Source organism: Asterias rubens, chromosome 8 (genome assembly GCF_902459465.1).
Source record: "Asterias rubens chromosome 8, eAstRub1.3, whole genome shotgun sequence".
NCBI lineage: Eukaryota > Metazoa > Echinodermata > Asteroidea > Forcipulatida > Asteriidae > Asterias > Asterias rubens.
The window spans coordinates 17,733,530-17,747,617 of record NC_047069.1 but is presented as its reverse complement, the minus strand read 5'-3'; the positions used below and the strand labels follow the sequence as shown (position 1 = coordinate 17,747,617).

Sequence of the window (14,088 nt, the reverse complement as noted above, 5' to 3'; positions counted from 1 at the left end):
TGTAGGGGCGAACTTGCATACAAACAAACATTTAAAAAAAAGGTATTTGTTCACATTCCTTTTGAGCTGGAAAATATTGCAAGATGGTGCAAAACAAGATACTGGTAGGGTGTTCCAGAGTGCAGTCAGTACGGAGGGAAAAGCTATGGGAATATCTCATAGTATTGGTCTCAAGAACAGATAGGCCTACAGTGAATGGCTAAAGAGACAAGGCAAAATGGGTGCTACAAGTGAGGGTGCAGACTGTCTTCTTTCTTGTGTGCATTGAGCACCTTAATTTGGTGGATTTTGGTGCTTTACAAATACTTTATATTATTATGAAAACAATTGGAAGTCAACAGAAGATCTAAAAACAAATAGGAGTTTATAGAAAGGTTTGCGGTAACACCATGTAGAGACTATCTCTAATGAGTTGGGGTGGTTCTGAAAAAAACCGTCGGTTTCAACTCGACGATTCGATCAGTATGCTCTTAGGAGTTTGCAAAAGCATTTGTAAGCCACTTTTAAATATACCATCAAAAGGGTGATGTGTAATCCCCCCCCCCCTTTTCAGAGAATGTGATTTTAACAAGTTTTTTGTTTTAGTCCTAATGTTTCTACTGGAATTTTTACCATGTAAGCATCCGAATCCAGTGCCATGAAATCAAGGGAAACGTTCCCGGCATGGAGTTTAGAATTGAGGGTCCAGCGTGTCTGGCTGTTGCCCCGGTAACCCACACTTGTATGTGCTTAGTGAACATCTGCCCCATTCCTCCCTCTTCTATCTCACAAGATTAAGGGAGTAAATGAAACATCCTTTAGAGGGAGACACCCTCTTTATGTTAACCCAGATGATTCTCAGCAGGAACAAGCACGGTAAGCAGGGCAATCTTGGTGATGTAAATTTCAAAGAAATGCAAGTTGTTCACTTTTATTTTAAAGAAATCATGATTGGAGGTATCTGCTCTAGTTCTATGCACAAGTCGTGGGCTCGAATCCCAACCATGTAATTTGCATGCAGTGAGTGATTTATTGACAGAGTATACAGTGCTTTCATTTTCTGTGAAACTTGGGACAATATTGACCTCCATTAAAGAGTTAAGAACATAGGTAGTGAACAATACTATGTTTAGTTTGCAAACAGTGTACAGATGAACCTAAAATGCACCAAGTACTTTTCTTACTTAAACTGGTAAAAACAATTTTCTATATAAAACACAAAGCTGTTTAAACTACGTGGGGGGGGGGGGAATTTCTTTTGACACAGGGGTCAATATCAGAAATGTCATGAGTATTATCATTACAATAGATATCAGATAATAAACCACAAGGAGAAACTGACTGTAAAGTTTATTTATTAAAGATATTTATTGCTTATTTATTGTTCTAGCAAACCATGTGACATTTTGGCAGTAGGAAAAAAAGTTGTGCAGCTGTTTAATTTTCCTCTACTTCAACCAATGTAACCCAAATGGGGCTTGATGGTAAAAAAAAAAGAGTTTGTTCCTATTTCAGTATTAGTGGAATCAGTTTAAAGGCAGTGGACACTATTTATAATTGTCAAAGACCAGTCTTCTCACTTGGTGTATCTCAACATTATGCATAAAATAACAAACCTGTGAAAATTTGAGCTCAATCGGTCACCGAATTTGCGAGATAATAATGAAAGAAAAAAACACCCTTGTCACACCAAGTTGTGTGCGTTTAGTTGGTTGATTTCGAGACCTCAAGTTCTAAATCTGAGGTCTCGAAATCAAGTTCGTGGAAAATTACTTCTTTCTCGAAAACTATGGCACTTCAGAGAGAGCCGTTTCTCACAATTTTTTTTACCATCAACCTCTCCCCATTACTCGTCACCAAGTAAGGTTTTATACTAATAATTATTTTGAGTAATTACCAATAGTGTCCACTGCCTTTAATATTCATGTGTGCTACTGGGTACAAGGAACAAGACAAAGATGGTGGGTAGTTGGTGGGTGGCCAAAGCCAGCCTCGCTACCATGGGCAGCACGCCGTATCGCCCGCTAACTATGCTTACGTCTACGGGAAACTCCAGTCCCTGTCTTTGATAGGCTATCATATACGCGAACAGTTTGAAACACAGTGAGTTTTCAAAAAGTTCTTTTAATATGCCAAAACGGGTGCATACATGTATTAAAGATGTTTGTATTTGCTTTTTTTTATTTTATCCCAACACTGATCACCAAATTTTCTACATCCCCTAAGCAGCTGCACATCCAGCCTGTGTACAATGAACTAATTTAAAAATCACTTATATCACCCTTCCTGGGGTAACGATCGAGCAAGGCTTTCGTGGAAATAAAATAAAATGGCGCGACGAGATTGTACACCACTGGGAAGGAGGTTGGGCCCAAGCTGATAAGGGGATGCACATCCTGAACTGCAATCACTCCTATTGGAGGAGATACTGAAACTCACTTGGGGGCTTCATATGTGATTCACACCATCAATCGCAATGTAACAATGTTTGACAGACAACCCGTTGCTTAAACGGCTGGGGTAATACAACATGGTAATGTTCAACCAAATCATTTGTGAATGTCGTGTTGACAACAACCTTTTCTGAGGTTGAGCCGAACTTCTGCCGTAAACCATTATAAACCCACTGGTATTTTTTGGGGTGTCGTGGCTGAGCGGATAAGAGCACCGAATTCAAGCTCTGGTGATGCTGTTCAGCAGAGTGTGGGTTCGAATCCAGGTCGTGACACTTGTGTCCCTGAGCAAGACACTTCACTATAATTGCTTCTCTCCACCCAGGGGTAAAAATGGGTACCTGTGAGGGCAGAGATGGTTCTTGTGATTGATTTAGCCGAGTAGCGCATTTGTCGCACAAGGCTGTATACTCCCCAGGGAGCTGAGAAAAGGAATGATTTAAGGCCCATTGACCAGGGGTAATAATGTTGAAGCGCCATGAGCGTCACTGCGTGACGCACCTGAGCGCGATATAATAAGCCATTATTTATTTTTTATTTTTTTATATCGGAATAATGGGAGATATTGGGACACTAGTTGGCAGCAGACATCCTTAATAATTTCTCATTCATGGGTTGTTAAGATGACCTTCCCAGCATACAAGGGAACTCGACAAACTCCCACAGGGGGATACAAACCCCAAGCTAGCAATAGCCAATCTCTCTTAAATACATACAATGGTTTAACGTCTAGCAATGCAAAAGTCTTGGGTTCGAATTCCACCCAAAACTCGGGTACCAAACGTACAGCGTTTCAATGCACAAGGGTAAGGGTAAAAACAAATAATAAGATCGATAATCAAGTTCCACTTACATTCTCCTTTCTTCCTCCACCCCGAGGATGTGACCTTCATATAGAGGGGTCCCTCCTTGGTGAAATTCTTGGTGGGCTGGTTGGCGATAGTCATCAACTCCCTCCAATTCCAGTGCATCCCTCTGCTGCTCTTCAACATACTGCTATAGAACAGAGCATGCTGCGACGGGGCAGCGATTCGCTGCTCCTCACAAAGGGCCGTCGTCTTGAAGTCGATTTGGGGATAGTCAACGGTACAGAGTGCAGGACGCTACACCATTATTCCTGGATTGCAAAATAAAATTGACAATTTGCAATACCTTAATTGGATTCATAAGGAACTCCATTCGAACTTCAGTAAAGATGTTTATTTTAACAGTTCAAATGTATGGATTAAAGACAGGGGACACTATTGGTAATTGTCAAAGACTACTCTTCTCACTTGGTGTATCTCAACATACATGTATACAGAAAAACCTGTAAAAATTTGAGCTCAATCGGTCGCCGAAGTTGCGAGATAATAGTGAAAGGAAAAATACCCTTGTCACACAAGGTTGTGTGATTTCAGATGCTTGATTTCGAGACCTCAAATTCTAAATCCGAGGTCTCGAAATCAAATTCGTAGAAAATTAATTCTTTCTTGAAATTTATGTTATTTCAGAGGGAGCCATTTCTCACAGTGTTTTATACTATCAACAGCTCCCCATTACTCGTTACCAAATCAGGTTTTATGCTAATAATTATTTTGAGTAATTACCAAAAGTGTCTACTGCCTTTAAAAATGGAGCACAAAATACCCACAACCAGCTCATCACGCCTCTATAGTTGTCTTTGATAACTATGAAAAGAGAAAACCAGCTGTGATGAGTTGCCAGTCTAATGAAGCCACTAGTGTAGTACTAGTGGTGAAACATCACCGACAAATTTATGAGTAGTGTGTGCACTGTGCTCCATTGTTCAACCATAAACTGGAATTGTTAAAATGAACTTCTTTACTGAAATCTCATATACTCACGAAAAAAATGCTGGGACGTATCTACCTTATGTTGGATTCACTACTGCCTGTACAGACAAAAATGGTCCCGGTCAAGATGAGGATGGGAACCAAAGAAGTGATGAAGGTGGGAACTGATGAGGACGGGAACCGGTGAGGGTGGACACTGGTAAGGATAGGGACCAATCAGGGTGGGGACTGATTCAATCCAAAGTTTTGATTGGTGCAATTTTGTTGTGACTTGATAAGATACAGATAAGTTCTTGAACAGACTCAGTTCGGCAAAGCCGAAACTGACAATGCATGCTATACTAACCCAGATACCCCCGTACCAATTCCGTCCAAGCCAGCTAGACCAGGTGTTCAGGTTTAATGTTATACTGTCCCGATAGTTAGTAATACAAATGACAGGTAGGTTCGGGCGAAAGAAAAGAACTCCAGGTAAAAACCAGGAGCAACATGGACGTTGACCTTCCCTAATTTCTGATTACGACTGCACTGAAATCAAATTCTGCCGGTATGGGGGAAACGGCTTTCACTCAGTGAATATGACCTTTCAAATCATTTGCATATGACCTGGATGTCAAATTACATGCTCCATTTGGGAGCACTACCATCTCATGGAAAACACTTATCCTGTGCAGATATCAAGTTGCGTATGACTCCCCCCCAGAGGTCAAACCTACAGAAACCTGGCCACAATTTCATAGAGCTGCTTTAAATCACTCAGCACAAAAGGTAGGACGTCCCAACAAAATTATGCTTACTACCAGTCAAAACAATATTCAACATGAACAGATTGTGAATATTAGTTTATATTTTATTTGTATATTTATTTGGGGTGAAGAAGAAAAACAAGAAAAACAAGAAGAATAAGGCCCAAAATATGTAAGTATGCAAATAAAATATAAACTAATGATAATGGTATTCTATTTGTTTTTGTACGTAGTGGTCCTACTTTGCATGTATCCGCATGCATTTCTTGATATGCTAGATTTTGCTTAGGAGAACACTGCTTCAGGGTAAATTGAAAATCTATAAACCGCCACTGCTTAGTAAATAATGGTACTCCATCGGTCAAAGTAGTTAAAGGGAAGGTACACGTTTGGTAATTGTCAAAGACCAGTGTCCTCACTTGGTGTATCCCATCATAACCATAAAATAACAAGCCTGTGAAAATTTGGACTCAATTGGTCATCGAAGTTGCGAGAAAATGATAAAAGAAAAAACACCCTTGTTGGACGAATTTGTGTGCTTTCAGCTAAGAATAAAAGACTTCTAGCTAGAAGTCTTTTATTATTTTAGTGAGAAATGACCTCTTTCTAAAAAACTACGTAACTTCAGAGGGAGTCGTTTCCCACAATGTTTTATACTATCAACAGCTCTCCAATGCTCGTTACCGAGTCAGTTTTTAAGTTAACATTTGTTTTGAGTAATTACCAAATGTGTACCTTCCCTTTAACCTGCAAAGAACATCATAGAGCAGGAAAGAGAAGTGGCTCTGTAGTACCACCGTAAAGACCCCCCTCCAACATTTGCTTATAATGTCCGATCAATAAAAAGATCTACGTCTGGTCATAGCCAGAACACACTTCCTCCTCCTGCTGGGTATCTAGGTTACTGCCTCCATCAAGGAAAAGTGAGGTTCCTTTAGTGAGCCCACTTCAATCCTTTATGAGATTATTTTGGAAACCAGACTAGGTGTGCAACTGTTTCTTTAGGTTGTTCAGTTTAGGAAAAAAAATTTGAAAGAAAAAAAGTGGTAATTTTTAAAATTATTTTTACTTAACTTTAGCAGGGCCCAATGGCATAAAGCTGCTTAGCGGTAAATTTTGTGCTAATTACTGTGTGATTTCCAAATCATAGAGCTGCTTACAGTAAGTGCAGAAAAATGTTGGCTAACCTTCCAGAGCTTACTGTACGCAAATGAAAGCCGTAACAATGCACATCTATTTTTCTTGCTAACCTTTGAAATATGCTCGCACTTAAGCAAATTTTCCTGCTACAGTAAGCATGAATATTTGCTTACTGTTATGCAGCTCTATAAAACTGGCCCTAAAAGTAAGTTATTGAGAAATAATAAGTACCTGTGTTTCGGTAAAGACGTGACAGCTTCGGCGTTCACAACACTTTGTTTTTTTCAACAATTACAAACCAGTCAGAAAAATCCTGAAATGAGAAGAAACAATTGCAAAAAGCTGTTAGTTTGTGCATACAAAAGGTTTAAAGGCAGTGGACACTATTGGTAATTACTCAAAATAATTATTAGCATAAAACCTTACTTGGTGACGAGTAACGGGGAGAGGTTGACAGTATAAAACATTGTGAGAAACGGCTCCCTCTGAAGTGACATAGTTGTCGAGAAAGAAGAAATTTTCCACGAATTTGATTTCGAGACCTCAGATTTAGAATTTGAGGTCTTGAAATCAACCATCTAAAAGCACACAACTTTGTGTGACAAGGGTGTTTTTTCTTTCATTATTATTTTGCAAATTCGATGACCGATTGAACTCAAATTTTCACAGGTTTGTTATTTTATGCATATGTTGAGATACACCAAGTGAGAAGACTGGTCTTTGACAACTACCAATAGTGTCCTGTGTCTTTAAATAAGAACCACCAAGAGGTATGGCTTCCACAATTGATCTCTTCCACAAAAGAAAAATTTAGTGCTGTACATTCAATGCTTGGTGACTGATTAAAAAAAAATACAATAACCACAACATAAAACTTTTTGAAAATACTTCAGACTGACAGGTGATGAAGTACTCCGTATGATTGGTGGTGTAAGTGCTGCCGAGATTGGAATAGTTATGAGCTCCTTGCAACCAAAAGCTTGCAAAGCAATGTACAAGAAATAGCACTACAGCACATACATATAGCTTTTAAGAAGTCACTTAAAAGTGTCCTTCTGGCCACCTGGCATGTAGCCCTCCAGTGGAGGGCAATAATGATTGACCATGAGCAGTAGCCAGCAGGCACCCCCATGGACTCCCAAAGCAAAATCTGATTTTTCCCTCCACAATTCCTAGGAAAGAACCCTGAATCATTGATGGAGAACTTTGGATCAGAACTCCTGGGGTGCTTTTTGGTCATCGTGGGCTTGATCTTGGGAGCTTAGATAAAACAACTTCTGATGATTCACAGGAAAATTAATCCAAACAATTTAACAACAGATTTGTTTTCTCCGTTCGGTTTATAAATACACAACGTTTTACCTGCGGACGAGTTTACTTGTGGTTAGGAATTTACTTTTGCTTCACAGGAAGTTTTAGATTATAAATTGTCCAAAAAAAGTCTTTGTGGTTTTGGGGGCTGTTAACAGTACTCCTAGACTAGACTGTTTTGCTTATAATGGTTGCTTAGCGACCAAAATGAAAACACACACATATGACGTAACAGGTAGGTGGTGTGAGTGTGTTATGGGAACGTGTCCATTATGCAGTACAGTCAACCATGTAATCCACAACGTCAAGGTTGTATCAGGGTGACAACTTACCGTTTCAAATATAGATTGTGGGTTGGGGGAAATAGTCTTGCTACTGCACGGCTTGAAATAATCAATTGACGCAAGACAAAGTCCGGTTGTTTTAGCCAAACTCCTACACACATCTAAGCAGGTTCCTAATTTGTCAAAGACTTTTAATTTAAAAATATCCTATTCCGCCGTGAAAATCTGAATCCGATTTGTGGAGTCGGCAAAGCATCCTGATGGAAACACCACACAAATTTCTTGTAAAGAAGACAATGAAGAAATTTAAGTTCTAGACGGGGGAGGAAAACCCCTATAGGGAAAACCCCCGCAGTAAGGTAGGGACTGAAATACCCTATCCACGCACTTCAAGAAGGAATTGTGTAATTATTGCGGAGATGTATGAAGTACACACCCGCAAACATCCCCAGGACTTCATACACAGGAAAAGACGGCAGCACACATAAATGTAAATCAGCGTCAATGATGTGAACTAGGGAAGTATGTACAATTACTCAACTATAACATGATCTTATTTTGGGTGGACAGTTGATATTAGCTCCCCTCGATAAAAAGTTGACAAACTATCGCCTCTGGAACTAGTTTGTCAACTTTCAGTACCTCAGGGAGCTGTAATATCTGCTGAAACTTAAAGTCACTTGGAAGTGGTATTTTGTCGAAATAAAGCTTTTGTCACTAAAATAATGTGTTTTGATAAGTGGAATATGAATAAACAGTTAACTAAGGTTCTCAAAAATTAGTTTCCCTTTTTTATTTACAAATTTAAAAGTAAACCCGACTTGAGAGGGCGCTGTTCGTGACATCAATCGAGGCGCGATATTTGAAGAGAAAATGAGTAGTCTGGCCCCGTACACTACGTCTGGATACCTGATCGGTATGATGCCTACGTACAGAACTACGGTCACGGAGCAGACTGCACACATTGTGTGGCTGCTGTGCGGACGGTCCACTCGGATTACCCAGCATGGTTAATCGCATGCAGTGCCAACACAAGATAGTGATACTTGGTGCAAGCTAAAAACATGCCCTCAAAGTTGAAACAGTACCCGATTTTTCACGTTGGGCAAATGCTCCCTTAGGCTTGTCACTTCTTTCAGGTACCTTCTTCGACTTCCCACTAGGTAGAAAAATTGTTGGGATGGCGTCATGTTTTAGAAAAAAACTTTTCTTTTCATGTCAAAATGTGATGTTTATTCTGGATTCTCTAAGCACGACGGCTCGAAATGTAGTGCTGCACAGCGCTGGAAAATACGTCGGACCGGACCACTTCGCGACCTGACCCCATCTCTAGTTGTTTTGCTGCATCCAGCAGCAATACACCTGGTCAACATCGCCGGAACATGCTAGAAAAAAACTTATTTCGAAACGTACAAACTCACGACTAGGACTTTTATGTACTTGCACGTACGTGTGTTTGATGTTCGATCGAGGCAAAGTCTGCCTCGATTGACGTCACAAAAGGGATACGCGGAGTCACCCCCTCAAACAATTTTATCCATTTTTTTAAAACATACATCGTTACAAACAATTAAAAAATTGTTTTATTGTTCATAAACATACACTCTAATGTTTGAAAAAAAAAAATTATATTTCCAGGTGACTTTAAGACAACTAGGAGATCAATTTTAGATATTTCGCAGAATATGGTTGATAATCGTTAGGAAAACATTAGGACAATGTTAACATAGTTTACAGATTTGAAAAACAACATGCATTTAAAAAACAAGAAGTGTAAATCATCCTTTGAGAAAAGCTCTACCAGAACAATGCTGGAGAAATTTTGGGCAAGATCTATGTACGGAAGTGATTGGTGGAATGACCTAGAGCAGCTAGCACATTACAGGTGAAGCATAACATTTTGTTTTTCTTCCTGTAAAATAAGGCCATAACCGAAATTGGCATATTTAGCTGTTGCTAAGGGTGCCGATAAGATTATCATATAAAAATGCTTGATGAATCGATGATCAAGCTGTAGCTGATCCGCCAATTCGAACAAGGCCGTTAATAGTGTCTAGTGAACTTACACCAGTGAAACATCAAATGAAAGATTAAGATAGAAAATGGCTGACTTGCCCCTCTCCAAACCACCTCTAAAGATCTCTAGTCCTAAGAACATTTTTCCCCTCCTTTTGATTTCCTATAACTACTTTGTCCTACAAAAAACTTCAAGTCACCTGGAAGTGGTATTTTGTCAAAATAAAGCTTTAGTCACTAATATATGTGTTTTGATAAGTGGAATGTGAATAAACAGTTAGCGAATGTTCAAAAAAATTAGTTCTTATCTTATTTACAAATTAAGAGTAGGTCCTGACCTGAGAGGGTGTGTTCGTGACGTCACTCGAGGGGCGATATTTGAAGAGAAAATGCTGAAAAAGACGTCGGACCGTACCACTAGGCACTATTGCTCTTGTGAGTCTGACCAACCATGCAGACTGACCCCATCTTTAGTTGTTTTGCTGCATCCAGCAGCAATACACTTGGTCGGCATTGCCGGAAAAAAAGCAAGAAAAAAACTTTTTTCGAAACGTACAAACTCACCACTTGGACTTGCATGTACTTCCCATGTTTGTTTACTCTACGCATCCATCAAGGCAAAGTCTGCCTCGATTGACGTCACAAAAGGGGTAGGCGGAGTCAAACCCCAAACAACTTTATCTATTTTTTTTATATAAATCATTTCAAAAAATTACAAAAAAAATGTTTTTATCGTTACTAAACATAATTTTATACTCTTATGTTTGAAAAACAAAAAAATTCTATTTCCAGGTGACTTTAAGCTATCCCATACAAGGAGTCCTGAGCTAACAGGCATGCCTTCCTTACCTAAAAGCCTACCCCCTAAAACAGCTGAACTTCTATCCGGCACCGCTCTCCGGAATTTCTTCTTCGGGACAGTCAAGCACGCCACTCCTGATCGTATAAGAGACTTATACACACTAGCACTGCACTCTGCACCAAAGTTATGACTGAACAGACAACAACCAGCTGCACACCACTGGCCCCAAGAAAAAAAAAACCCGTTCAGGCTGCCGCAACATTCTAGGAAGGCGCAGAGATCCCCATAGGTCAAGGATTGTGATGTGTTAATGGGGTGGACCTATCAGGAAGTCTATTAATTATCACCAAGGGCAGCCCTGATGCCCTGCACCGATGTTCGGCTCAGGTTTAAGCCCGTGACTACATTCACCCTGTTCGTGCGCCTTTCTGGGATTGTTAAGGAACCTTCTTGGGCTAATTAGGCGCCCTCTTGGGCTCCTTTGACGAGTCACAACCAACCTTGGGTGATTCAGATTTAGATCAGACATGAATGTGATGTTCTGACACCGAACATTGAGTTTATTTATAGATCCCGTCTAAACCTCTGCCCAGAAAGAGTAGACTAAAACTAGAGGATTTCCCAAAGATAAGAGAAGTAGGTTAAGGTAGAATAATCAGATAAAAAGATGGCATGTGATATTTGGTATAGTTTAGTTTCCTGGTTTGAGTATTTCTTTACAATGGAACTATTGAAAAACAAAACAAAAAAAAAACTTCTCTTTAAATGGAAAATATTTTAAAAATGAGTATTGAGCCCTGCATGAAATGCAGTGTCTTTTCTGTCTGCTGTTTTGGAAGTGAAAATTTACCCAACATGCGTGTTGTGCAAGAGGTCAATAAAGGGCCCTTCGCTTTTGCAAGGAACTTTTGTTCCAGGGCTGCGGGCTGGACCTGGTATTTGTTTTCAAGAAAAGGCGCTATTAAATTTTGGATAATACTATTCTTAAAAGCAAAGGTTCTTTCTGAAGGCGAGATGAAAACAAATGAAGAAAAATATCCAAATAAAGTGTTTCCAGACGACAGCATTAGTCACAAGTTTCCCTTACAAGTCAAATCACGCCACCAGCAAACCATCAAATTCAACCGTCACCAAACGCCTACAAACCCGAATTACTTAAAACAATGATGCTACACTTCTCCTGATGATTAAAATAACCCACCAAGCCGGGCACCTGCAACACAGAGACCACGCCCAATCCCCCTGTCGACTCAAACACCCACCCTGTTCAGGTGATTGGAGCACAGCAATGCGCTAATCCACTCAGGAAGGCTTTCAGCTACCTGGGCCGAGTGTCATTAAGCTAGTAAGGAGACAATGTTGCTTAGTGCATTTTTTGGCTTAGCAAGAAATTACCTGGGTACCAGTCACAGCAATGGTAACTGTATGGTATTCTGGCTGGTAACCTATACTTTCTTAGCAAAAGTTGTTTATGCTAAGCAAGATTTTTGCTTTAAGGCTTTATGAAATTGGGCCCTGTTGCTCACTTTATATGATATCGGTAGCGATAGACACGCATAGTGCGTGTAGAGAAGTCTGACGCCATCATGATCGCAGGATGAAGGAACCAGCAGGCGTAAGCCTGAGCACCAGTGTTCTTGCTAATCCAGAGAGAATTAGCGTTGGTAATTGGACAAGGCAGTTATGTAGAGGAGGCCGGAAATGAGCTTAGCGAAACACCTCTTAACCTGTCATACAAAGATACTGGGTGGTTATGAGCCACGTCATAATTAAAAATGATCTACTACACATGACAACCTCCACTTGAACTGTTGAGGACACGAGCAAGGTCATTGAACATGGTGTGTGTCGTTGTTGACACTTTGACCTCTAGATGGGAAGTTGAGTTAGTGCATGAGAGACGGCAGCATCAAAAAACGCTGAATCGTAATCCTTACAAAGAAAATCAGACACCATAATCTGATAAAGGTCACCTCCCCGCCCCCCCTCCCTACACCAAGATAAATAAATAAATACAAAAAAATGCTGAGGTCTCAAATTCAATTCAAATATTTTAGTGAGAAATTACTTCTCTCTCAAAAACTACACTACTTCAGAGGGAGCCATTTCTCACAATGTTTTCTTCTTCAAACACCTCTCCATTACTCGATACCAAGTAAGTTTTTTATGCTCACAATTATTTTCAGTAATTACCAATAAGTGTCCAGTGCCTTTAAATGATCAAAACCAATTACTTCCAGCCATATAGACCAGGCCACAGATATATAAATAGGTAAGTGCGTCACAAAAAAAGCTTAGGGTTCCACATTATTAATGTTCTGCTAACGTGACATTATTGATAATCTCAAATGAGGGCGGAGTGACTGGCCCCAGAGGAACGCATTCTGCACGTTGTGATACAGATTAGTCCATTTCACACAAGGGGGGATTTTTTTTCGCAAGGGGGTGGGGGGGGGGCAGCAGCTATATGATTCATGTTTTCTCTCAAGAGGGGGGGCTAGCGGTTCATTTCCGATGCAACATTAATTTGATCAGACTCAACCTACCCTAGTGACGTTCATGTGGTTTGTGTTCCATGCACCAACTGTTTTTCTTGGATACCATGTGGTTTGTGTTACACCTGGCTGCTCGCCTACAACGTTCCACCGGGCAGCCCCAGAGCAGCACAATTGAACGACCGATCTCTTTTTTTTTTAGCCATCCGTAGGTAGAGTATTAATGAAACCGGTCTCTTGGCTGGCAGTAACAGGAACAACGCCTGAGTCTCATCAAAGTGGTTGACCTCAAAATTGACAACCACTATGGTTGTTACAGGGTTTGGTTATCAAAACCACAAACTGTACATTAATGAGAAGTCTCCCGAATTCCTTAAATCTGCACCGGGGAAGAAGATGATAAAGCAAGACAATTACCTAAAGAACAAAAATCTACCTTGCAAGAAGATACACACAAGGTGTTAACGCAAACCAAAGATACCTTAATGCCTCGGAACCTGTGAAATGTGAAGCTCATTTAAAAGACCGCATCAAAAATGATTTAAATAAGGGATGAGTAAATTTCAGGTTTATGGAAGGTATCTTTCCGTTTTGCAGACACTGAAAAGTAAAAAAAATAATATTTATGGGAAGGTTTGAGTTCCGTCAATTCAGTTATCATTTTCTTATAAACGGACCATCTTCGAGATGAAACCTTGTTCGGGATGATTGAAAATTAAATTCAAGTCATCCATGTTTTTAAATATTGTTGTCATTAGTTTTGAAGTTGATCTGTTAGAAATGTGATGCCCCACAGATGCATTTACAACTTGACATCCTTCTGCAAATTTGAAGAAGTTTTTGCAATTAGGACCCTTTTAGCAATCAATCAATTGTAAAATTAATGAGGCGCCAATCCAACACTCCCAACCCGTGCCTCATTAAACGATCTGTCAATATATAGAACGATTAGTTCGACCACAACTGTTGCCAATTGGGTTAAGGCGTAATTCAATTGAACTTTTGACTCTGGAGAGCGCTTCTTAATTTTGAGGGATGAGGGTGGCTGGATACTCTAAACCGTCCG

The 14,088-nt window shown here is 40.0% G+C and overlaps 1 protein-coding gene across 2 annotated transcripts in view; it reads right to left on the bottom strand.

Moving 5' to 3' along the window:
* LOC117293265 (inositol polyphosphate-4-phosphatase type I A-like) overlaps positions 1-14,088 on the bottom strand; it is a 97,492-nt gene that overhangs the window by 70,363 nt on the left and 13,041 nt on the right. For both annotated transcript variants that reach the window (XM_033775491.1, XM_033775492.1), the window contains exons 5-6: positions 6,346-6,427; positions 3,286-3,549 (exon numbers count right to left, since the gene is read on the bottom strand). In XM_033775491.1, the coding sequence (XP_033631382.1) occupies positions 3,286-3,424 (139 nt within the window). In that variant the 5' untranslated portion in view covers positions 3,425-3,549; positions 6,346-6,427. The remainder of the gene's footprint in view (positions 1-3,285; positions 3,550-6,345; positions 6,428-14,088) is intronic.